The sequence below is a fragment of the Trachurus trachurus genome (genome assembly GCF_905171665.1).
Source record: "Trachurus trachurus genome assembly, chromosome: 23".
Taxonomy (NCBI): domain Eukaryota; kingdom Metazoa; phylum Chordata; class Actinopteri; order Carangiformes; family Carangidae; genus Trachurus; species Trachurus trachurus.
The window spans coordinates 23,680,559-23,707,930 of record NC_139912.1 but is presented as its reverse complement, the minus strand read 5'-3'; the positions used below and the strand labels follow the sequence as shown (position 1 = coordinate 23,707,930).

Sequence of the window (27,372 nt, the reverse complement as noted above, 5' to 3'; positions counted from 1 at the left end):
ACGTTTTGTGAATTTTCTTATGCACTTTACTGAATAGGTGGCAGCTCAACAATCTGCATGCTCTCGGTGTACAGCACGTTATGATAAGAATACCTCAGTAGGAGCAAGGGGAGTTTCCATCGAAATGTAGCACAAACTCCAAACAGGACAAAATGAATGCATGGAATGCTTACATCCATTGCTATTATGCAAATATTAGCATACGGGTTGTAAAGATAACAGCTGGTGGAAATTCTCCTCCTCATCCGAAGAAGAAGGTGCAAGAAGATGACGCAGTTAAAAGAGCGCTGGTCAAACCTCAAACTGTGAAAAACAGATAGAGACACAAATGTTTCATAAATGTTTCATATAATATTTTATGGAACTCAAGAGGTCTGATTGAGATGGTTTTGTAGAGCAGAAGTTTTAATGGCTGTTAAAATCACATGCTTTCATCTGAGTTAGAATAATTTCACAAAGTTTGGTTCCATCTCTGTGGCACTGCGTTGCATTTTGCTTTTATGGATATACTACTACTGCACTTGGCCCAGTCTAAATGCCTAACTTCAAAATAAAACCAAGGCCCTGCTTCTGCTGTTTCCTTTATGATTTTCAGTCACATACAGCTCCAGCCCTGTGTCTCAAATGATCTTCTATCACACCCTGCTCTTCCTCTTCCTTTCATGGTCTCCCTCTTCCAGTTGCAGTGTACCTCTGACTCCTCGTTTCCTTCTCTTTCTCTGTCACCTCCCTCTTCCTCCTGTCTGCAAACAACTTGGCTTCACGTTTCCTGCTTCCTCTCTCTCCTTGCTCTGCGGCTACTGCAGACTGATGTACTTTCCCATCACCTCCAGAGGAACCTTATTTACCTGGACAGCCAGGTGAGATCTTCTGATGCAAAGTATCAATTCATGCCAGTTTGCTGTCTCTGTTTCATGATACTTTTCTTTACCTGTTTATCATAAAAACAACTCTATATTAAGATTGTTATAGTCATTTCCACTTAAAGGTGGACCTATGTCCTATTATGTAATATCTAGTTTAGCTGAGTCACCCAACACTACATTCATATTAGTCATCCAAATTTATAAGGCACTTAAATAAAATGAAATCAAGGCAGTATGGTAGATAGGAAATCAATATGAGCATGCAGTGGAATATCTACCAGTAGATATATAGGACGGCTCTATCTGCTGAGCAAATTAGCGAAGATAGACATTAACATTGCTTAGTTCCTTGAAGGATGGATAGTTAAATAGCTATCACAGTAATGCTGCTGTAATTTTCACAGCCATCACAGTTGTTATATATGCACAGCACTTGGAGCTGTATTAAACGTCACTCGCAGCCTTATTTGTATGTGCCCGAGTGCAGCAACACTCAGCCGTGCTGATTGCTTGCAAATGTCAGCCCTGTACTCTCCAGACAAGAACAACTCAAACAACAGACTGAAGTGCTGGAAAGTGAATGTGACTGTGGAAACTCTAAAGATAAGACAAAAGTGGGAATTTGTATACCGCCATTAAATATGTTGGTGGTGTAAAAAAAAACACAAGGTTACACTTAGTGTAGTTCTAGATACAAACAACATGTTTGTAACTGTTTCTGTGGCTAATCTTAGAAACAATATGGAGGTTCTTATTACTATTATAATCTCATTAACGTATTGCAGCATGCTGAGTGTGGCAGGCTAATTGGAAGATTAAGCAGGCGACGGTTCACAGAGACATACTCTGATCACGGCAGTCATTTAAATGTGCTGTTTATTTCTGGCCCGTGGGTTAGAATCCTCTTTCCCACACTTTTTGCATTATTGAATACGACTGCTTGGCTCTGAAAAGGTCATGTGCTGTGGGAAGAGCACGGCCTCGGACGGGCTAAGTAGGCGAAAATGACAAGCAGTTTGGATCCTAATTAGAAAAATGTAAAAATACTTTTTTTATTGAGGAACAAAGAGGTTCAGTCAGACATTATGTACATTAAAGATAGCAGAGCAGTCTATTCACCAACTGTTTTAACACATTTCTGAACACAGCTAAACATAACTTAGCCTTTTGGTGTGTACATGTTTTTGTATGGTTGTGTGGACTTTGGTTTGAAAGTATGTTTGTGAGGACATTTTATTTTCAAAGGGCTGTTTGATTGTTGAGTCTTGTGTGCGTGTGAGTGTGTCACAACTGGATGATAATGTGGATCTGACCCTGTTAGGTTCTTTGGTTGTATCTTTCTTTGTGAAAACCGAGAGGACTCTTGAAAACATTTGATGCATCACATCCTTAACTGGAATTTAACCAATGAGACATTTAAAAATGTCAAACCTGATGTGCTTTGGAAAATGGCCCAAACAAATTAGGCATTTATTTGTTGTGAAGTGGCTAATGCCATTCATTTATCAAACTCTCTCTAAAATGTGAATAAGATATTGACTTCTACTTCTTGCTTCCTGCCATATAATTTTAGAAAAAGCTCAACTTCATTTAATTCATTTAGTAATTGGTCGTGCTCTATATTTTGCACTTGATCCTGTAAGGCCTCATCTTCTTCAGGTTTAAGGTAACGGTTGATGATAAAGTCTTAGAATTAGAAGTGTTGGGGTCGGATTTAGAGTTGATCAGGAAGCTACAGCTGCTGTGTTACCTCTGTATCCTCTTTTTTTATTCACTGTGCTCCGCTAGACGAAGGAGAATGAGCCTCTAATCTTCATGATTCACACTATGATCGAGAACTCGGCACCAAGGCCACAACTCTACCAGCAAGTAAGGTCTTCGGCAGCTCTGGTTTGAGGCAGTGTCAAAAGACACACTGTTGTTCATGTTACTGTTGTTGGGTCAAAAGCTCATGGCAAATCGTGTGATTTTTTAGTTCATCCATTTTCAAATGACTTGATGAAAACAAAAGTTGAGTTTTGAGGTTTTTGGGCAACAACAGATACATTTCAGTGGACTTAGATTAAAGAGTTCCATGTCAAAGAGAAATGGCTAATAACCTCACACAGCTTTGGTTTCCCAAAATGTAAAAGTCTGTTGTTGCTAGAGGAACTCTTTAATTTAAGTTGGCTGAGTTAAAACAGACTCAAACCAGATCTTTGCCCTGGGAGCCCAGTGGTTGTTGATCCACGTCTTCCCCTTCACCATCAACCTCTTGTATCACCACTTTGGATGCAGTCAGTCCCGTCCATCAGCCAGTTGCCGCTCCTCAGTCCCTCCCAGATCACAGCATCATTTATGATGTGTATGAAGTCGTTCCGTCTCATTCCATTGCTTTGTGTTTGAAGCTGTTGGAAAGTGACTGGAAGCGAGCATGGCTTATGGCTTCATAGTCATGGACTTCTCCTCCCACCATCTGTCCTCATACAGCACTGTTCACTGTTGGGTAATGCTTTGAAAATGCTTGGATGTGTTTGCCTTAAAAGTTCATTTTGTCGGACACTTTATGGCTCTGCTGAAGAATAATGCTCTTCAACTTTATTCAGCACAGCAGGGATAAAAGCAAGAGGAGTAATTCAAGGAATAGTTTGAGATTATACTTTCTTTTTGAGAGCAAGAAGGATTGACATCGATCTCACATCGCTGTGTTAAGTGCAGAACTGGAGTCAGGATGTGTTTAATGTAGCTTAGCATTAAGAAACTGGAAACAGGGGGAAACAGCTAGCCAAAGCTCAATATACACCTGCCAACACGTTTGTAGTTTGCATTTAGAGTTATTCCTGGATGAAAGACAGTTTATCCATCCCCCAGGATACAGGGTCATTGAATCAAGTTAGATACTGTCTATGATGCCAGGTATTCAAATCCACCAATCGGCTTCAAGATTAACCTCAGTGGTGAATTTAGAGTCGATTTCTAACATCATTCTCCCATTGATTTGAATGGAAACATCGCAGCATTCAAACATTAAACCCAGTTAGATTGTCACAACTCCTGACTCACATCTGTTTACAGATGAAACAAACAGTAATTGGTTGGTTTGTTTTTCAATCTTGGATAGAGCCAGACTAAATGTTTCCCACTGTTTCCGGGCCTTATTCTGAGCTCAGCAAACCAAACTCCTACACTGAGCACACAGTCATGACAGTGATACTCTGGAAAAGAAAGAAAGAAAGAATCCTGAACTAGATCCTATATTTCAGGTACCTCTGTGACAGTACATCCGCAGCTCAGGAGGTAAACCAGGGAATTCAGTGTGAACACATTTTCCAGTTAAACAATGTGTTCTCTTACTGTGCTCACAGTATTCAGTGCTTGCTGCAGTCCTTTTAGTCGGTCAGTTAACTCCAATATATATACATCAGGGAGCAACCCAGTATCCTCTGTAAAAACCTAGCACACGGCACCGATAGGCCTACCCCCAACAGATGGAACAGGATGTCATCCAGATGCCATGTCCTGACAAGATCACTTTAAAACAGACATTTTAGAAAACAGGTTGTTCAAAGAATTATACTTTAAAACACAGGCCTCAGGTGATCTATTTATTCACCACTTTACCAAACCTTCCAGGAGCTTGCACTGTCTTTAAACGGTTCTTTCTGAAGAACAAGGGCCCACTTTACTGCAGCCTCTGGATTCCCAGTGTGTGGGTCTGTACCGTCACCTCTCAGCTGTATTTCCTGGAGCAGAACAGAATAATGTGGATTGTAAAACTCAGTCAGGGGAATTGTCAGAGGATTTTATCACTTCACGCCAGACTACTCTGGCTGCACTCGTCTATCACTTTCTGTCTGAGATAACAGCCGTTTTTAGAAATTATTTTTTTAGGACATATCAGTCGCTACAGGCTAGTTTACATTTATGTTATGTAAGAGCGCTATGCTGTTACATTATGCAGGTGCAGTCAGTCGTCTGTGATTGTATCATCCTGGGGTTTTGCATTGGGGCGGATTTGAAACTAAAACTTCCCAAAGCACATAAACAAACCACAGACAACACGCAGCAATTGGAATAATGTATCTCTTGTGATAACTGGTTGACCTACACATAAGGACAAACCCTGTATAGAAGTTCTGTTTTCTCTATTATGCATTATGGGGCAGTGATGCCACAGGAGGTGAACTGAAATAAACATCAGTGAGATTCCAGATGTTTTTGCCCCGGGTTCGGTCTCCCAGGCAAACCTTCCTCTCCAGCTGGAGGCAGATCCTGATGGCCTCGGTAGAATTGACTGACCCGGATTTTTTTTTTTTTAAGAAAAAAAAACATCCACAATCTAGCAAATAACAATTTCCAATTAAATTTGTCCTTGCTGCATCGGCAAGTCTCAGGCCAAGCGAGATGATCAATACTAACCCTGAAAGTTCTGTTTGGTTTCATGGAAAGAGAAAGGAGATTGACATCATGCCGTGTTTATGTCCATATCCAAGTGAAATTTCATGTAAGTCACTCAGTAAAGTTTTTTAACTGCCTTTGGTTTGACTTCCTGTCAGAGCTCCAGCAGTCACGGGGCTGTAGAGCAACTAAATTGAACATCGGTGAAGGTCAAACTTCAAGGAGAAGTAACATTAGCTCACAGAGAGAAGGGGCGACTTTAACACAGAGAGCAATGTGGATTAATGAGTCAGCATTTTTTTAAATCACATCATTATTTTTTCTGCTTCTTTTCTTTTTAAAGATCTCAGTGAGTAAATCAGATTCAATCTGTAAAGTCAGTGGGGACGGAGGAGACCGTTTCTCAGTGGCGACGCACACATCCTGTCTGTCTCCTGGGAAATTACACTTTTACATTTTGATTAATATATATAATAGTGAGGGGCTTAATTCTATCGTTGTTGGTGCGTCTGAGTCCTGCACCTCCCTGTTGTCTTTCCCTGCGTTCTAATATTCAGCTCCAACATCCCCGGTGACACCTGCGTAAACAGCTTCAAGGGAAATTACAGGAGATTAGTGAATATGCATGAAACACTCATCCCTTCATCCCCTCATTCACTGCCTCTGGAATCAACAGCAGGAGGCAAATAATGAAGTTTCTCTCCTCAACCTGCAGCAATTTGGAAAAATATCACTCAGTTGTAGAGACAGTAGTAGCATTTATATGATGTAATTCTTATATGTCCGGAAAGGTAGCAGGTTATTTATTCAGGTGTCATTTCTATGCAGTGGAGAAAAAAAAATTGAGATGTCAGCATCGTTCTTTCCTCCAGCATTTTGAGTAGAGAACTCTTCATGGGCGAAGCTCTCTGCTCTTCATCCCGACACGTGTGTTGTTGTCGCCCCCTCCTGTCCGTCTCTGACTCTGCCTCCTTTGCAGATCAGCCCAGACCCCGACTACAAGGAGGGCGCCGTGGTCCAGCGCACAGAAGAGGCCGACATAGATGTAAGGCAACCTTCGGTAAAATATTTTCTATTTTTTAAATAAAGTTTAGTTGATGTGCGTGTCTGTGTGCGTTAGACCAAGCTGAGCAGACTGTGTGAGCAGGACAAGGTGGTGAGGATGCAGGAGGAGAAGCTGCAGCAGCTACACAGAGAGAAGGTACAGCTGTGCAGTGCAGTGTGTGTGTCCATGTTTGTTTATCTTGTACATGCGTATGTTATATGTGTAATAACAAGTATCCGTGTGTGTGTGTATGGCAGCACACTCTGGAGACGGCCCTGCTCTCGGCCAGTCAGGAGCTGAGTGAACAGAGCGGCTCCAACGCTGCAGCCACACAGAGTCTGGTCCAGCAGAGGGACGTGCTGCAGAACGGCCTGCTCAGCACCTGCAGAGAACTGTCCAGAGTCAACACTGTGAGCGCACCTCAACACACACACACACACACACACACACACACACACACACACACACACACACACACACACACACACACACACACACACACACACACACACACACACACACACACACACACACACAAACAAACACAGCACTGCAGGACAAGAGGAGGAAGTTTGCTGATTAAAAACAGCTTGATTCATCTATAATCCATTAATAAGAATACAATGCTCATTTAGAATCACATACATCACATACATCACATTGGTCCAACTTGTAGTCTGTTACATTATTGTGAGAACACTTTTTTTCCCTTAACCCTCTATGGTACGCATTATGATGCCAGTGGGGGAAAAAATGTTTGGAGTGTTTTTATGTCTCAAAATAGACTAAATAAACATAATCTAAAGACATTTTTAAAAATTATTTATTTTTGGAAGTTTTGGGGATTTGTTGACTGTAGGCAACATTGTACCATTACGGTTTGTCATATACTGTATTAGAAACACCGGTCTCTGTAGACTTTCACCTTCACTGGCCTCATCCTCATCCGAATTCTCGTTCTCATCTTCCTCATCATCATCATAATAGCCTGATGTTTACTTTACTGCATCCAATATCTAATTTATTAAGGATAAAAAACAAAATTATGATGAATTATATGTTTTTGAACATTATATTTACACCTAAACACACACCACCATATCTCATAATGCAATATTGATTCCATAATGGTCCACTGTTGCCTCAAGGCAACATTGCAATTTTCTATAATGGTACGTTGTTGCTTTCGGGCAACAGGTGCATTTTAACAAGTTTCCATTATTTAATAAGTAAATAAATTGCATGGAACTATTAAAAATTAAACTTTACTAATCTATTAGTGTAAATATATTTTTTTCCAGATGAAAAAGGGCCAGGAAGTTACTGTATGTTTTCAGACCGTTTTAGTGGAGCAAAATGGCAAACCTGTTTCCTTTGAAAAAGTCAGCAAAAAAGGGTTTCAGTATGGCTTCTTGAAAGTCATGTGATAAATTAAAGCATTGTTATTGGTTCTCTAAGGTCTCCTCTCTTTTTTAAAGTATTACAGCATTAAATGGGATGAATTGTGGAGATGTGACAGGCCAAAAAGTGGTATGTTGCCTGAGGGCAACATGGTACCATAGAGGGTTAAAGGGTTATTTCACCCAAATGAACAAACAATGATGATGTACAAATTGGCTCTGACATAATCTAAATCTAAATCACAGCCAAATTTCCACAATATAGAGACCCTTATCTTTACCATTATTTTCTATCAGGTGTAATAATAAATTATAATAATAATATATTTTATTTAGAAAGCGCCTTTTACGCCACTCAAGGACACTTAAAATCATCAATAAACAACACCAAAACACAAAAACACAGAATAAACAACATTAAAAACATCAGTAAGAATGAATAAATAAAAGGAACAAATAAATAAAAATGTGCAGAATAAAGGGGGATGTTAGAGTGAGGGGTGGAGTGGATAAGCAATTTTGAACAGGTGGGTTTTGAGTTTTGTTTTGAAAAGAGGGAGAGAGTCGGAATATTGTTACACTGACAGGATGGTTTTAAATAAACCATAAATAAAAAGTAAAAGTTTGTGCTCCATATTTGATCAAAATGAAAATGGCAACAATTATTTCTCCAACAGCCTGAACGTAAACTGACATTTAAACTCCACTATTAATTGAACATAAAATGTTTCAAAACTCATTATCATGAATTCAGAACTTTAAACACAGAGTCTGATGAGAATGAAGCTTGAAATATGTTGACATTTTACGGAACATTATTCATATTTTCTCATATATTAAACATCATTTCACCCACCTGTTGCCCGTCAAATGTTAATTTTTTTTATGACTGGACTGACCTGATCTTTGGATTAACTCCAACCTGAACCTGCGGCAAGGCCACACAATCCACACAGTCTCATTTGTAATAAATCACAGCAAATCAAAAGATCCGTATTGTATCTGGAATAATGTCAACAACGTGGTCTCCACGCTCACACAAACCTCAATTAAACCCTGGCATTGATGTTGTTGTGCGTCACAGAGCACTGAGTCATGAAGCTGCTTCCTCTGGTTATATTTATAAGATGCTGGAGGCCATTTTTGGTGTGGTGTGTTGTGTTGTGATGTGAAGTCAGGTCAGAATCACAGATAACACCCTGATTCACTGGCCTGTGCTGGGGGGGGGGGGGGGGGGGGGGCAGAGAGATGCTCTTCATAAGCACAGATTTCTTTGCCTTTGCCCTTTTTGAGCCGCATGAGCTTGTTGGACACAAAACACCTCATAAGTTCAAATGGGGTAAAAGTTATTTTTCATATTCATCAAGGACATTAAAGCAGAAGTAAGCGGAATGTTTGTGTTAATATAAGTCTTAAATAGTTCTATCTTCCGACAGCAATCACTTTTATAGAGTGTTTGGTCTGAAACACGGGTCTGTCAGTCACTCTGCTCTGCTGTAAGCCCAGGAGAAAACTTTCCTTGTATCCTATAGAGCACTGGAAAAGAGAGTAACGACACGCATTGGTTCAATGGAAGCGCCTCCTGATGGAGGAATATGGGTATTGCAAAAGCGCCCAAGAACTGACATCTCTGCATTGTTGGTGAATGAGCAAGTGTGGTATTTTCAATAATTTAAGGACATTTATAGATCACCCACTTTAATAGCATCATTGAGGATCCTTTACAGATAAACATTAAAAAAAAACTGTTGTCTACATTAATGTTTCAATCTACATTTTGTAATAAACAAATTATTAGTATAATTTGATATGACCAAGACACCTAAAAACAAAAACACGGCCGTTTTCATCAATTTACAAGCAAGTGGGCAACACACATACATTGGAGTGAATGGGTTTTCTGGGCGCTTTTGCAATACCCATATCCTGCCACTAGGGGCGCAAAACCCTTACCACGGGAGTCAATGGAGGTGTCGTTACTCTCTTTTCCAGTGTTCTAGTATCCTACAACCTTTATCCAATGAGGAGAGAGAACGGCATAAAGGGGCGTTCCTCTCTGTGTGTGCAGCCAAGGGATGCGCGTGAATGTGGTGACGTAGGGACGAGGGCGGAGACTGCTAACTCCATCTGCTGACAGGAAGTTAGCCAAAACCACCGGATCGCTTACTTCTGTTTTAAAGAATGTGGTGTAAAAAAATTTGGCACACACACACACACACATCAGTGTAACCCTGTCCTGGTTCCAGGAGTTGGAGCGTTCCTGGAGGGAGTACGACAGGCTGGAGGCCGACGTCACTCAGGCCAAGTCCAACCTGTTAGAGCAGCTGGAAGCCCTGGGCAGCCCACAGGTAACACATACACACACACACACACACACACACACACACTCTGTCTGCTGTGATCAAGCCTTTAACATCATCTGTATGTGTGTGTGTATCCTCAGACAGAGCCTCCAAGTCAGCGGCACATCCAGATCCAGAAGGAGCTGTGGAGGATCCAGGACGTGATGGAGGCTCTGGCCAAGAACAAACCACAGAGATGCACAGACAACAGTGAGTCTGCACACACACAGACACACTCTCTGATTCATTTCACATCCGTCTGATTTGATTTATACTGAGAGGTGGGGGTGGGGGGTCTACTGTCTTTCCCCAAGGATAAAATTGACTATGACAAGAATGATATGACTTTCTGGGTAGTTCTGTCATTTCCCCATTAAACACTATCCAGTCTATAACTGTGGCTTATCAAGTCCTAACATTTTCTATTAAAAAATACATGTATTTCCATTGGAGAGATGTGAAAGGAAATTTGTCCTATACATCTTTTTGTTCTGGATGTTAATACCCCTCTTTTCTCTACCTTCCTCGCGACCAGCAGATTTCCCCGGGTCCAAACCTCTGTCCAGCATCCAGAAGAACGAAGTAAGAACACTCACTCTCAGCTGATTCAAACATGCCTGTGTCTTTCTTGAAGCCCGATTTAAAGGGAGGATGACTCTGCACTCTTACTGTAGCAACCAGCAGGGGTGTGGTGTGTTCGCTGACCAGACATCATACAGGTCACCAGCTGTTTATCCCTAAGACAGCACCATGGAGGAGACACTTTAGAGGATTTAAAGAGGAACGCTTTTTTTTCTGTTTTGGTAACCCTCCTCCTGGCCATGTGCATTTGTTTTTAACGAAACCGGCATAAAATCAATTCATGGAGCGGTGGATAAGGTTATATAACATATACGGTGTTAGGACGTGTATATTTGTGTAGTCTTAACTGTCATAAACAAAAGATTGCGGGTTACGGAGCGTGTTTGTGTAGCGGTGCGCAGAGACGAGTTGGGACACCGGGGCGGCGGCCTAGTACTACACTGATGTTCACTTGTAACAAGTTGCAAGTCATGTAGTTAAAGGGATAGGTCAACATTTTGGCAAATGTCTCGAAACGTTCCGTTATTATCTCATAGCGTGGTGAATGTGCAGGTCACAACTTGTCCACCAGAGCGTTTTGGAGTTGTTGGATTGTGTATTTGATGAGTTTGATGAGGGAAACCAAGAAATCCCATGAGCCTCTGTAGCGTAGCTCTGAGCAGCTCACGGCTCTGCTCCGCCGTTCTAAAAATAGCTTGCACCAACAATTAAAGGTAGCAAACCTACTGCTATGACTATAGGGATTATGGCAATGGGCGCCCATTTTCCTTTTCATTTTCTCTCTCTTTTTTTTTTCTTTTTTTATTTATTATTTTCATTTTTTTTCATTTTTATGCACATTTGTTTTGGTTTTTCTTGCACCTTATTGAAGTGCAAGGTTACACTATTACTACTATTATTTTTGCGATTTAGTTGTTACAATCAATTCTGTACTATCTCTATTGTCAATTAATGAGTCATGTTTCTTGGTTGTAACTTGTATTCTTGTTAAATAAACATTTGATCACAAAAAAAGGGATTATGGCAATGGGCCAATTTGCCAAAAGGTTGAACTATCCCTTTAACTATCACAATTACTCTGGAGCGTTTTAATGAAGGTAAAAATGTAGCATAGCCACGGGAAGAATCCTGCTTGTTCCTCTTGAAGTGGCTCCTCCCCAGCAGCACAGAGCAGTAACAGCTGATGATTTACACCCCCACCCCCCTCCTGTGTTGACTGTCAACAGGCAGTGACGTTGCTGCCCCTCAGTCCTCTGGAGGAGGGCAACAGCGTGCCCCCCCGCCCGCCCCTCCCCCAGTACTACGACTCCTCAGAGCGCCCCCCCCACGTGCTCACCCACCACTCACACCCCGGCAGCCGCCTGCCCCCCCACACGCACCGCCCCGAGGACCGCAAGGCCGGCTCCAGGAACGGAGCGCACAGCGTAAGAACCCCCCCCCCCACCATGTCTCCTGACTCCGCCCACCTGACCATCAGCCCACCTGAACTCCCTCAACTCCACCGCCATTTTTAAATCCATCTCCATCATCCTCAGCTCCATCCTCAAGACTCAATTAACACACATGAAGTGACTCACCCCTCAGCCGTTTGTGGACCAACTCATCTCAACGTTTCACTTTCCCTCCGTCTTTCCCCCGCTCCATCCAGTCGCCACCGTCACTCACCTGCAGCGTCACCTTCCAGCCTGTCCTGCTCCATACATGTGGAACTGTATTGTTGTGACAGTGGCGTTCGATTGTGTGGCTTTGAAGTTTATTCAGACTGTGTCTTGTTTTCTTACATTTTACAGTGTATGTAATTTCCTGTGAGATCAGTGTGGTCAACCAAGGATAGAAAGCTGACATTTTTGAGAGTAAAGCTTTTATTATTGAGAAAAAGTTACAATTTTGGAAGAATATTTTTCATTTTAAAGAAAAAAAAGCATAATGCTTTGTAAATAAGTGCAAAAATACAACTTTCCTTGGTAAAATAGGAGTTTATTTTCACTACTGTATATTAGAATGCATTTTATTTTGAAATGTCCACACTCTTTCAGATCAGTAAAATGGGACATTTGGGAAATACAAGGTTTTCACCCTGTAGCAGCATTAAGAATTGATCCAAATCAACCATGTGAGGAGGTTCACTTTTTTATTTTTGGAGAAAAAATGCCTCCTGTAGATGTGTGTGCATGTGTGTGTGAGTGTGTGTGTGTGTGTATGTGACTGACAGCAGGTCTGACTCCAGGTGTGTATTCTGACCCTGAGCCATCACTCTCTCCTCCTCGCAGCAAGCTCCAGACTACCGGCTGTATAAGAGCGAGCCTGAACTCACCACGGTGAAGGAGGAAGTGGACGAGGCCAACGGCGAGGACAAGGACAAGTCAGAGACCACTGCTGAGAGTAAAGACACTGCAGCCAATAAAGGTGCTGGTGCTGTTCCACGTATCCCCTGATATTCCTCCACAAACACATTTCAAGACTTTTTCCTAAATGTAGACAAGTTAGCGTTTCATGTCTAATTCCATGTTTTACACTTTTTGTTTAATTAACCACAGCAAGACGTGTTTGTAGTTTTCAGAACCAAAAGCCATAGTTTCAGGTCAGTCAGCCAATCAGAAAAGAGGAGGGTCTGAGCCTCTCCTCTGGTTGGCTGACTGTTTTCTGAGTAACACTTGAAAGATTTAGCAAATTTCAGGTGAAACTTTGCGAAACTAAATCCTGCATGTTGGACCCAGCTGTGATGTGATATACCTGAGGGTTTTGACTGTTGTTGTGACATCACATATATAATCAAAAGAGACATGGGAATCTCACATTACACAGTACAGACCTTTATTAGGAGGCTCCGACTGCTTCAACTGTCTCTTTTTTTTATTATTATTATTTATTTATTCCACTTTGGTTCAGAGAATTCACCTTACAAATCAACAATATACATAAGTGGGTTTTTCCCCCTCCCATCCCACCACATGTCTCCCCCACAAACAAAACTACCAAACAAATTAAAAAAAATAATAATAATAATAATAATAGCAATCATAATGATAATAATGTGTGTGTGTGTATATATATATATATATATATATATATATATATATATATATATATATATATATATATATATATATATATATATATATATATATATATATATATATATATATATATATATATATATAAAAAAGAATTGAAGAAAAGAATTATAAATAATTTATCCAAAATCACATTATCAGCATGAGCAAAGCAATTAGAAAAATATGTATTTTAATCTTGTGATGTACAATTCATATTCTCAAAATGCGATATAAGACGTTGCCAGTGTTCATAGAATTTATCGGTGGATCCCCGAAGTGTAAATCTGTCTGGAGGTTTCTTGCTACAGTACTTGTAAATCAGACAATAAGGCTCTAGTTGTAAAATACTGAAAGTTTCCTTCAGCAACTGACAGGTGTTTACAGCTGGTGAGGTGGCGTCACATTCTTCGTATTCTTATTTGTAAAGGAAACTTGCAGTTGTGTTTATAATGTGGCTTTACGCTGCTGTAATTGCACTGAGACACTGATCAAACTGATTATGTTTCAAAACAAGAGAGTGGTGATGTCCCTGACTTTCTCCTGTTTTTTTGAACATGTTTTTCATTTCCTGTGAAATGGAGCGTGGCCAAATGTTCTGCCACATCATGAGCAATTAGCCTGACTGCAGTGTTTGTTTGCGAATGTGTAAGTGACAGCTTTCCACGCCGTCTCTCCGACAGTGCCCCCCTACCCGGTGGGTATCGTCCCCCCGAGGACCAAATCTCCCATGAGCCCTCCTGAGTCCTCCACCATTGCCTCCTACGTCACCTTGAGGAAGACCAAGAAGGTGGAATCCAGATCGGTAAGTTTTGCCTTCAGCACCAACAGAGGCACAAAACGTGTTTAAGATGAAATGGGTCGATTTTAATCCACAGATGTGTCAGAAACAGCCCAGAGGATTTCTGCACGTTCACGTTTTGCTAGTGTGGCCTGATAGTGAATCTGTTCCCCCTTTTCCCCTCAGCTTCACTGCAGTTCTCCTCATCTCAGAGCTGCATTTCCTCTTCAAGCCTCTTCCCTGTGTTCTGTGTTGATTTAGCCTTCACACATACTGTCTTCTTTTCATTATGTGCTTTTATTTATTATACATATATAGCCTACATATATATATTTTTTTTGTTTTTCTTTCTTAAATCTGTCAGTCTTTAATCACAGTTGGTGGAGGTTTCTGCTCTACTTAATCTTGTCCTGCTGCTCCTGGCATGGTGTCTGAATAAACGTACAAAACCAGCAGCAGCGGCTCGGAAACACAATCACTTCTTAAAGCTGCACAGAGCAGAAGAAAAATAAATCCATTCAAAGAAAAAAACTATTTGTCTGAAATATCTCTGATAATCAGGTTTTATAGACAGCTCTCTCACAGGAGAACCGTTTTTCTTTCCTGGTCCAAACTCAAGCTTCTTCCCACAACACAACATAAAGTGATATAACTAAAATCAATTATAGTACGTCAGAACCCAGAACCCAACAGAGAACCTTTTAACATATGAAGTAATATTTACACCCAGCACCATCTCTCCAGAACCCACCCACAAAAAACAAGCTTTTTGGGGGGACATCAGTCGAACCAATGACTGGCTGACTGACTGATGAGATGATTTTATTTGATTCAACATCAGAGAGGGGGCTTATATTAAAGGCAGCGCCTCCACAGCAGGAAAGCTAAATATAGAATGCAATATAAGGGGACTGTGCTGTCAAAACGACAGGTGAATTAAAAACAGATTTTTCTACATTAAAAGATATAGAAGAGGGGCGGTGTGTGGCGCAGTGGTTAAGGCGGCTGCCCCATGTAGAGGCTACAGTCCTCAACGCAGGCGTCCCCGGTTCGAGTCCCGCGTCAGGCAGACCTTTCCTGCATGTCATTCCCCCTCTCTCTGCCTTCTTTCCTGTCTATCTATACTGTGCTATCAAATAAAGGCAAAAAAGCCAAAAAATATACTGACAGCTGACAGCTGAAATAAGGAACAATGTAGATAGGACCAGACCAAGTCAGTTGTTTCCAGTGGTTCCACAGTTTCACATATTGGCCAGAAACAGCACATCTGGATAAAGTCGTGTTTAATTTAACCATTTTTGTTGTTGAAAGAGAGGCTGTTCTACCTGCTCGGCTCCAACACCCTCACATAGAGTTGCACATGCTGACTGTGAACCTTTTGCTGCAGTGTTTAACTCGACAAAGCAGACAACATGCTGACAGCGTTGCCTAGCAAAGGTCGGGCAGCTTCGAAAAACATCAAGTCGAAGATTTAAAAACTGCCCAACCGGCGCTAATGCTTGTGATTCTAAAAAAAAAAAGCATCAATCCAGAGGAGAGGATGTAAGCGTGGGGGTTTTTTGCTTCTGTGCTCCTGTGCAGGACCGACCCAGGAGTGCGGTGGATCAGATCGGCTTCGGGGAGCGAGAGGTGGGCAGGACGAGGATGAGTGTGGAGGAGCAGCTGGAGAGGATCAGGAGAAACCAGGAGGCCTCGTCGCTCCGGGAGAGGAAGAGGGAAACCCCATCGCGCTCGCCTTCCTTCAGCAAAGACAACCCCTTTATCATCCTGCAGGTGATGTCACAACACATGCACAAACATCTAAACCTGGACTGCTTTAGCTTAGAAACACGCTCTTGGTGTTTAAAGGGATAGTTCACCCAAAATTGAAATTTCACTCATTATCTACTCACCCTCATGTGGACTAAGGGAAGAAGAAGTTTCAGAGTCCTCCGTGGCTTCTCTGAGTTACAGGGGGTCTCGGCGTAGCAGTGCATGTCCATATAACAGTTGCAAATGGATACCACCTGTCGAAAGTTGAAACTACCGAAATTGTCCCGAAAAAATTAAATAAGTCTACTTTTCAAGCTTGTTTTGTAGCGGAAGCTTCTCGAAGCTCCTCTTCCCAGTTCGTCCAAATTTGGACGAACTGGGAAGAGGACAGACCCTGGTTCGTCCAAATTGGACGAACCAGGAAGAGGAGCTTCTGCTACAAACAAGCTTGAAATATAGACTTATTTAATTTTTTTCTGAACAATTTTGCATTTTGGGGCTTCAATACAAGACGGACATTACATACGAGCAGCATGGAGGTATTTGGATGTTTTTTGGTGTGTCTTTTTGTTACGAAGACAGTTGGTATCCATTTGCAACCGTTATATGGACATGCACTGCTACGCCGAGACCCCCTGTAACTCAGAGAAGCCACGGAGGACTCTGAAACTTCTCCCAGCCCTTAGTCCACATGAGGGTGAGTAGATAACGAGTGAAATTTCAATTTTGGGTGAACTATCCCTTTAACTGAAAAATGCCAAAATCTGTTAATGAAATCAATTACTGTAGCTTGTGTGTGTGTGTGTCTATGTCTGTGTGTGTGTGTGTGTGTGTGTGTGTAGAGCCGGGCCCAGGCAGAGGGAGCCTGTGCCGACCCTCTGGAGCTGGAAGCGGCTCTGCAGCAGCTGAAGGAGCAGTGCAGGGCAGCTGAGGCCGCTGGGAGTCGCACAGACAGACCGACTGCAGCACAGGTCCTTGGGATATTTAATTAAGTTGTTTATGTCGTTGTCACATTCAATTTGTTCATTCAGTCTGCTGGCAAACACCCAAAACAAACACACATTTGACAAAAGACCTGGATAAAAGTTAAATGCAAAAGAGCTGATGAGCAGATTCTCTGTCCACATGCAGGAGCTGCTGAGAGCGGAGGAGGGGAAAGGCCAGTGTGAGGAAGGTCAGCAGGGCCGGAGTGTGGCCCTGCAGTGTGTGAAGGGGCCACAGGCTGAGACCAACAGCTTAGACGATGAGGTAGGCCACCACAGTGAGGTCTCCTACACAGTTCACTCAAAATGTCTTTCCCATGAAGATTAAACCCTTGATCTTGAAAAACAAATCACTGATAGACTGTTTATTTTCATATATATATTCCATCATATTCTCCATTAAAGGGACAACGAGGAGTTTCTCCATCGGCAGAACGAAAAATTCTGCGACAATAAAAAAGTCTCATATTAATGTAGATGAATCTACGTTACCACTTGTTAATGGGCCCATTTTAGATAAATATATGGTTTTGTCTCTATGGTTATTTTGTTATTATTAGTGGTGGTGGAAATGCTGGGCGAGCCGACCAGCGTTTCCTTACTTTCGGTTTCGTGGCGAGTCATGAGAATAACGCCGCCGAATCTCCGTTTATGGTCGGAACTACGATGGTATGTGATCGTCTTCCAACCTCTGACTTTAATTCTTGATGAATGAAAACATGAGTCTGTCTTGCGCCGGTCAAAGAATTTCATGGTGCGTGCGGAGGCTCATAAATGTAGTGTGAAAACGCTTCGCTTTTCCAAAACTCCTCGTTGTCCCTTTAAAAGGGTCAAAAAGTAGCTGTTTAAAAAAAACAAAAAAAAAAAAACATACTCATGTGGGAAAAAATAGTGCATTTGTTTTGGAACTACTTTCAGATGCGGATTAATACACATTTGATGCTCTGCTGAGGGTTTTTGGCAGCAGGATGGTGTGTGTGGGACTGAGTCAAGTGGCTCAGAGGAAGAGGATATATCAGGCTTTGATACTTACACACACATGTGTGTTAATAAGATGGATTCATTGTTAGAGTTTAAATCTCAAGTTATTAGCCGTGTTATTTCTACACACTGTGGAAATAGAAAAAAAAAGACATGATTAAAGTAGGAACTGGCTCATGAACATCACTTGTAATAGGATGCATGTTAACTGTGGATGTGGAAGTCAGCAATTAGTGAAGTGGTGGAGGAGCTGGTGCAGTGGGCTGGAGGCTGCAGAGGCAGCAGGTGGTGGAGAATCAAAGGAATTCTATTACATCTCTTCAGTGTACTCTGTTCAATTCAGCGCCTGTAATCCAGCTCCGTCGGCTACGCGGCAGCTAATCAGCCACAGTGGCCGCAGCCTCTCTGAATGTAATCTGGGACAATAACGGAGGATTTGTGGGAAATGTGGAGGAAGCCAGGTTGGCTTTAAAAGGTTTATCTGCTGGATTCAGCCGGGATTGAGAGCTGGGTCTGGGCTGCTCCCGAGCAGAATGCCACCCTGGAGATCCACAGAGGCCAGACCCTGAACAGCAGCCTCAGTCCACAGCAGTCACACACTTCCTCCTGTCATTTCTTGCTGTCTTTTTTATAATATATCTATCTGATTACATTTAATACATCCCTTACAGAAAAACCACATGCACTTCACATGTGATAAACATGTGGAAAAATGTTGCACATGGGAATCATGTTATTTGCATTTTATTTTCACATGTGGTAACATGTGATCACATGTGTTATCATGTAGAGCAGGGGTTCTCAACTAGTCTCACTCTGGGCTCCACATTTTCCCATGGTCATTAAGTCGCGACCCACTTTTATAGAATTCAAACCAATAATTTTTTTTAAAGCCTTTAACTCATTTTGCTCTTTATTGAGCAAAATGCATTTCAGAGCACATGAATGAAACTGAGGATGACCATGACAACTGCATGTATGGAAGTGAATAAAAAAATATCAAACTGCACAAAATGGAGACCAACAAAACGATATATTTGACTTCTAATGCATCTCTGCATTCAGAGCATATTCACAAAAGTGAATAAATATCAAATTGCACAAAATAAAGACCCACAAAACAAAACAAGATTCACTGCATTCGGGCCACATTAATAAGAAACTGATATCTTTGCATTCAGAGCAAATGGAGCAAATAATAAGAAAGTGAGGAGGAGCATTACAACTGCATGTGTTCACGTGTCTCGTGTGCCTTTCAAAGTAAGTTCTTTTTCAAAATAAAAGACATGTCCAACATCAGATGTGCATTAAATATTATTTACTTTTTTGACCAGCTGTCCGCGACCCATCCAGAACGGGTCCGCGACCCACTTTTGGGTCCCGACCCACCAGTTGAGAACCACTGATTTAGAGCACATTACCACATGTGGATTAGGGGTTCACATGGGAATTCACATGTGATTCACATAAAATTGGGCCAAAACCACATCTTTCCCATGTGCAAAATTTTTCACATGTGAAGTTCCTCTGTTTTTTCTGTAAGGGATATTAATATACATATTGCATAGCTGCAAATATCTACATATATTTCTCTATAGTGTTTTTTTTTATGTCAGTCAAATAAAAAAAAACACTTTCACCTTGTACAAGGCTTGTACAGTTTGCTTTGAATAACAGGAGCTAAATGTCATACCAGTGCAGCTCTTCATATATACTGTATATATATATAGACTGTATACGTGTGTGTGTGTGTGTGTGTGTGTGTTCCAGCTGTGTGAAAGTCAGAGGGTGGTGATCGTGGACCTGGGCACGCAGCCTCAGCGTGTAGAGATAGTCAACCTGGAGCCGTTTGAGGATGACGAGAGCCGAGAGCAGGATCTGACCAGTTCCCCTACAAACACCACCACTGAGAACAGGTAGGGGGGAGGAGGGGGGGTGTGTCCGAGTGTGACACGACAGGGTGGCTTGTGGTAGGTGGACTCACTCGCTCTGATTGATGAAGGCGTGTTTGTGTTTTATCTAAGGAAACATAACGTAAAAATACACTTCAGTCAACCAGGACATGAAGTTGTGCTCTGTCCCTCTAAGCAGTACAAGACAGCAGCTATTCTTCCTGCGGTCAAAACATCTTACAAACATTTCTGTCTCAGAATTTAACACAGAACATTCGACACAGATCATCATCATACATACAGTGGACAACAGTAACACAAAACATAAAAAGCTCACATCTCATTTACAAACTGCTCTTAAAGTACAAAGAAACAGAAATCATGTATTATTTGTGACATGCAACTGTCTCTGATGGTCAGAGAGTCACTCCTTCTTGTAAAAACAAATACATCTTTAGTCCCTGTTTAAAAGAGGCTGCACTACCTTCTCGCATCAAAAATCTCGGCAGAGAATTCCATGCAGCCATCGCTCTATAATAAACAGTTTTTTGTTTTGCGTGTGTTCTACATGGGGGCAACAGGAAACAACCTGAAGACTGCCGTGTAGAGTAGTTATGACTTTCAGAAAAAAACACAAATTTATTATAAAAAGTTACTGGGTTTTTTGTTATTGTAACATTTTTTTTTACAAAACAAGCCAGAGAACAATGCAATCTACATTTGACACTTAACCATGCCATTGTTCATTTTGTTTACCCTTGTTCTATAAGGGCACTGGAGAACGATTCGAGCAGCTTTATTCTGAGCTACCTGCAGCCTTTGTATGTTACCTTCTGACGTGTTGGACCAAATTATTGATGATTGATGATGTTAATGATGAGATGAAAAACGGACGCCTGCTGCTACTGAAAATAAGTTTGCAGACTGAAAACTATGATAGAAAGAGACTGGGCATGTCTGTATTTGCATTTTGGTGTGATAAATCACTAAAGTATGGGTAGAGAGATCCCACATATGCATAATATGATGTAGCAGTTTAGTTTTTTAGCATCAGTGTGACATGTTGTGCTGATTGTAGCTTCCAGACTCCTGAGCCTGAGACACCCAGCCCAGAGCCCAAGGAGGAGGAGGGAGAGCTGACGCAGCAGACCAGCAGGGAGGGGAAGCTGGAGAAGAGCCTGGACTCTTACAACCAGTTTACAGCAGACGACAAGAAACACAACAACAACAACAACAACATGTTGGCTTGTGAGTGGAGACGGCCTCCATAACTGGCGTCTGGTTTTTTTTATATTTACAAGAAGATAATATTTGTGGTTTTAAGAACCAAAAACCATCTCAGTGTAGTCTTACATTTCCTCTCTCAGGCTTCACTCTGGAGCTCTAGTGACAACAGGTCAGTGTCAGCCAATCAGAAGAGAACAGGCTCTGACTCTCTGCTCTGATTGGCTGTTTTTTTTTTCTGAGTAATATCATAAATATGTAGCAGATTGCTGGTAAACCAAAGAAGACAAATCCTGCAAGGTTAGATGGTGGGGAAGGCTCAAGTGGGCGGGGCTCAGTGACTGCATTGTTGTGACATCACAAAGTCACAGAGGTCCTGATAGCTGGTTTTAAGGCTCAGTTTCTTTTCTGAATACAGGCTGTGTGGATTTCTCTGTGGATTGAGACTTTGAGACTTTCATGACATATATATTAGAAACACACAGACATCTACCTTTACACTGTGTCGAGCTTTAAAGGGATAGTAGCATTTTTTAAAGTGGGGTTGTATGATCTACAAATAGCCCCTAAGTACTTTAATTGCAGTAGAAGACTCTCTGCACTCCTCCCGTTAGCAACGCCAGCCCATAGCCCTGCCCAGAGATTTACAACATACAGTGTTGTGAACAGACCCAAAGAAACGGCCTATTTTCACGGCCTAAAAGAGGTTTTACCTGAAAAAAAAAACACAGTTCCATTGTTCACTACAATATAATTTTTTCCAGTCCTTCAAAGTGCAGGAAAAAAACAGTTTTTATTTGGACCTAACCAACTTCTGATCGGTGGGCGCTAACCCTGGGCGGAGGGATACGTGAGTTGGTTAGGTCCAAATAAAAACTGTGTTTTTCCTGCACTTTGAGGGGCTGGAAAAAGTTATATTATAGCGAACAATGGAACTGTGTATTTTTTTTTCAGGTAAAACCTCTTTTAGGCCGCGATAATAGGCCGTTTCTTTGGGTCTGTTCACAACACTGTATGTTGTAAATCTCTGGGCAGGGCTATGGGCTGGCGTTGCTAACGGGAGGAGTGTAGAGAGTCTTCTACTGCAATTAAAGTACTTAGGGGCTATTTGTAGATCATACAACCCCACTTTAAAAAAAAATGCTACTATCCCTTTAATATAAACATCTACCTTCATACAATATGGGACCTATAAGCCCTTGATCCTCCTTGAAATTAAAGTAATAACATTAGAAGTTTATATTCTGTCATCATTACACATGCTGATATTGATATTCTGATATTTTTAGTCTGTAGGCCAAAAGATGAATAAATTCATAAAAGCAGATTTGTATTCTCGACAATATGACAAGGCAGTTTAGAGCAGAGCCTGAAAGAAACAGCGTGTAAACCATCATGTCAGGATCTTCTGGGGCACAGATGAAACGTTGATATCAATCTCACGTCTGTTTGTTAACCGCAAAGCCGGCGTCTGCATTTGAACGTAGCATATCAGTGGTGTTGTTTCACTGTGCATGTATGTAATACTGTGTGTGCACCTCCTCTTGCACTGATTTATGTCACGGGTGTGTTTGAAGTTTACTTGTGACAAATCAGACTGTTGAGTAGAACTTAGTGGAGCTTGCCTGTCTTCACTCCTCATCTTCATCTTGGCTGTGTTAAGGCCCAGACACACAAGGGAACATCTACATTTAACTGCCATATTTATACACATACATCTTGATAATGGCTGCCACTGAGGAGAATAAAAAGAGAACAGATGATTATATTTCTGAGTGAGGAGCCTCAACAGAAGAACTGTCTAATGAAACATGTGGCTTTCAAGCTGAATCGACACCACCCTCTAGTGGATAAATAATGAAACTGCAAGATTTTTTGAGGGGGAGAGCTAGAATTTGGGAAAGTGTGTATTTGTTTAGTTTTTTTGCTCAGAATTAGAAGAGAAGATTGATACAATGGTGATTTCTGTCAAATATAGTAAATATATTAGCCTGGTATAGAAGTTCAGTCAGTTCAGACTGCTGATCTTCTCATTCAGCAAATATTTAAAGGGATAGTTCCCCCAAAATTCAAATTTCACTCATTATCTACTCACCCTCATGTCGACTAAGAGCTGTGAGAATTTTCAGAATCCTCCGTCCCTTCTCTGAGTTACGGGGGGGTCCGCGCAGCAGCATTTGTCCATATAATGGTTGTCAATGGATACCAACTTTCTTCGTCCAAAAAGACGAAAAAAACATCCAAATACCTCCATAGTGCTCGTCTGTAATGTCCCTCTTGTATTGAAGCCCCGACATGAGAAATTGTTCCGCCGGTCAGTGCAAATCATGCGAGATTTGCACTGATACAGGAAGAGCAGTGAACTGAGACACTGGGAGCTTCCGCTGCAAACAAGCTTAAAATATAGACTTATTTATTTTTTTCGGAACAATTTCTCATGTCAGGGCTTCAATACAAGCTCTTAGTTGACATGAGGGTGAGTAGATAATGAGTGAAATTTGAATTTTGGGTGAACTATCCCTTTAAGAAATTTTACCACCGTTATTCTACCCATGGGAGCCAGCAGTATGTTCCTACCATGTAGTTTCACAGACTAAAATAAATGTGTACTGTGCCTTTAATGACGTGTCTGTAAACCTTCAAAGCTGCTGGTCCACCTGTCAGTCTGTGTGTCTCCACTCAGGTTGCTTGATCTTCCTTTTCTTAGTGTCATTTGATCTGGTGAATCTCCTCTCCTCTGATTGGCCCTCTCTCCTCCCCCCTCCTCCCTCCTCCCCCCCTGCAGCGCAGACATTCACCTTGGTGAGCAGCGACACGTGAGCGACGTCGGCCTCGGCGTCCACACTGGCATCCCGTAGAGCCCAAATGTAGCCAGCCTGCACAGAGCATGCTCCACGGCTTCCTGCGTTTACAACAGAACTACTTTGATACTACTGTTACATCCCACACGGAGACGGAGACGGAGAGAGGGCGGACCACGGGCCGCGCTAACGGACTGAACAACCACAACATCCAGACAGAGAGAACAGCAGACGTACTGTATCTTTAGCACCTATTAGATCTGTCCATACTGATGTTTCCTGAAGCTAAACATTAATTAAATCCATGTTGTCACAGTTATCCCACAACATCTGTGCATGAACATGAGATTGTGAAATGGTTTAGTTATAAAAGAGTTACTGAAACATTGCAACTACAACTCTTTCTGTTCCACGTGACTGGCCAGCTATGCACTACCCATCATGCTCCTTTACTGAAAGGAAGTGCTAGAAATGATGAGCTCAAGTGTCAATTTGTCTCTTAAACTAAAGAGTGTTTATTGTATAATGCTACATCTGTTTCAGCCAGAGAGGATTTACTGGTTCTACTGGTTCACAGGTGTGCCCAGATCAGTCACAATCAATAATGAGTTGACCACTGTAGCTGTTGACTTTGCTGCACTGATGTTTTTATTTTTATAGACAGTATCTGTTGATGATCAGAAGATGTTGCATGATGTAGTTGACCCACAGGTTACAGCTGGTGTTAGAGTCAAGCTGACTCTTGGAGGGAGGAAAGCAGTAGGCTAATGGTGAGGCGGCCGTGTGACAAGGACACATCCTCGACACAATTGTGTTTGGAGTGTGTCCACTTCAGGGAGGTCATTAGGTAATAATACACACAAGGGGACAGTTAATCCCTGCAACACTTTGACTGAGATGGTGACATCTGGTCAGGAATAAGACACTTTCTCCATATATATGGGCTGTCTGCAGCCCTGTACAGGCAGATGGGTTAATATTGATCACTATGTTCAGATAGTTCAGGTGCACACCACTGTTTTGACATTCATTCAGTCAGGATGAATAACACGCAGATTCCTTTTTATCTTTGGCTCAGCTGGTCATTGCCTTATGTTACCACCAAGTCTTACTGGACGTCACTTTTCTTTTTTACCTGTCATTGTTTTTAAAGAGATCTATAATTATTTTAATTAAAGAGAGCTACAAGTATAAAGAACCAAACCATTTCACAATCTTGACCGTATGTGCGATTTGTTTTGGGGATAATATTAGCTCCATAGAAACATGTTGCCAAATACATACACACATGTCAATAATCAAAACTTTTGATACCTTACTAAGTATTAAAGTCAGCTTAACATAATAATGATTAAAATTAGAGTATTCTTCTGGTCTGGAGGAGGGGATGTTAGCTGTTACTGAGCTGCTGGAGGGGAGTGTACAGCTGTATATAGGAGCACGCAGACGGGCTAAGCACCAAAACTCAACACACATGCAGTGCTTTACTTTAACCCCAAAGTGACCACTGATGGTCTTGGATTTTAAACCTGCTCTGATTTTAATTCTTTGTGTTGATTTGAGACCAGAGGCTCCTTTTATCGCTCTATTTTCTGCACCTGCAACATAACAGATTGATTGATACATATATAAATAAATAAATATATATATATAGTATATAAATAAAAAGTATATGAACAAACTTAAAGCAGGTTTTTACTTCAACAAGGTGCCACTTCATGCTGCTGTTTTCCTCTTATTATTTTTGGACAGAACTAAGTATCTTGCAGAAGTTGTGATAATTATCTGTTGGATGACACACACACAGTATGTGAATGTTTTGGATTTCCACTCTGCTTTTTTTTTTTTTTTTTTTTTAAAGCTGTCTCTTTTTGTTCTTCTCTCTTTGGTTTACATTAGTTAGATGAAATACAGTAAAGAGGCTGAGGACATGACACAGATGAGACATTCTGGGTTTGAATCTGTCCCAGGTGGTGAAGAATCGGAGAATAGCACATGTACGAAGCAATAAGTCGGACAATGGAGCTCCAGGATATAAAGAAATTTAAAAAGAGATGTATAAACTGTAAAAAAATAAAAATAAATAAAAATTAAAAAAAGTTAAAAACTAAAACAAGATAGCATAATTTATGTACACACTGAAAAGAAGAGTGAATATTATAACTATAAGAGGTTATTATTAATATTATTAGGGTCAATATGCAAAAGGTTCATACCCATCTGTTTTATATCATGTGAAATAAATGTTGATGTTCTTAAAACATGCTCGTACTGTTTCTTTTCTTTTTGTCCAAATTAGCATCACTTTGCTCAAGTGCTTTTCTCTCATTGACCATTTATTTGACATGTGACTTCGGAATATGAAAACAGATTATAAAGTTGAGAAGATCATAAAGCTGAGGACAGGTCACCCCAAGAGGGATTTTTTTTTTTAAATTTTCTGTCTGACAGTAGGCTATATGTAAAGAGAGGTGAAAATATCTGTCCAAATCCTAGAAAAAGCCATAAAGTGTCATCTTTAATTTCATTTACCAGTTTTTTATTACGTATATAATTCTTTTTGACTGTTTGAGCTTTTGGTGACTCCTCGGATTCATCAGGGGATCTCTGGGAGTTTCCAGGGTGGGAACCAACCTGCTTTAAACGTGTGCTGAATGAGCATACTGGCTCTTATCAAACATGTGGACATATACCCACAGGACCATGGTTTACATAAGTATTTACAGGCTCCATTTAGTTTAAAAATATGTATACTATGTACACCTGCAGCCTGCTCCATCCACTGACACACTGACCTACAAACATGACTTTGAGAAAAACTAAATGATCATGATAATAAGTGAACAATTAATTTATTTCCTGTCAATCAACAGACAATTTAAATGTGCCATAACTGCCATTATCACTATGGACAATGTTGATAAAACACAATAAAGCCTATTGGAAAAAAAAGAAAAAAAGGCCATGTGATGTGGTTGAAAGCTCTGCATCAGGCTGGTAAGTGGGTTGTGTCTTTTTCTCACTGCAAAACAATCCCTTATGCTGCACTCGTGCGTGTGCGCGTGCATGCCCAGGAAATTAACATTTGACCCTCATTTGTTATGTATATTTCAATAATCTGTACGATGGTGGATATTTTGGGGCCTAAAACCTCAGATGTGGTTATCAGAGGGCTCTTTTCTCCGTGCAGTGCAGCAGCAGCAGGCCTTCATCTCAATGCAACAAGTTGTCCCCTCGGGTCAGGTCGGTCCACAGTGTCCAGAATGAGTGGACAGACTTGGTTTTGGGTCGTG

General features: G+C 41.2%; 1 protein-coding gene across 1 annotated transcript in view; it reads left to right on the top strand.

Annotated features, from left to right (window-relative positions):
* LOC311006879 (pleckstrin homology domain-containing family A member 5-like) overlaps positions 1–25,684 on the top strand; it is a 257,951-nt gene extending 232,267 nt beyond the window's left edge. Inside the window, 19 exon segments of the mRNA XM_083999886.1 lie at positions 807–860; positions 2,655–2,735; positions 6,223–6,288; positions 6,364–6,444; positions 6,546–6,698; positions 9,935–10,036; positions 10,132–10,240; positions 10,569–10,612; positions 11,839–11,886; positions 11,888–11,944; positions 11,947–12,036; positions 12,883–13,018; positions 14,349–14,470; positions 16,028–16,219; positions 17,041–17,169; positions 17,330–17,446; positions 19,933–20,078; positions 21,133–21,302; positions 24,064–25,684. Of these exon segments, the coding sequence (XP_083856012.1) occupies positions 807–860; positions 2,655–2,735; positions 6,223–6,288; positions 6,364–6,444; positions 6,546–6,698; positions 9,935–10,036; positions 10,132–10,240; positions 10,569–10,612; positions 11,839–11,886; positions 11,888–11,944; positions 11,947–12,036; positions 12,883–13,018; positions 14,349–14,470; positions 16,028–16,219; positions 17,041–17,169; positions 17,330–17,446; positions 19,933–20,078; positions 21,133–21,302; positions 24,064–24,098 (1,932 nt within the window). The 3' untranslated portion in view covers positions 24,099–25,684.
* Positions 25,685–27,372: the final 1,688 nt, after the last annotated feature.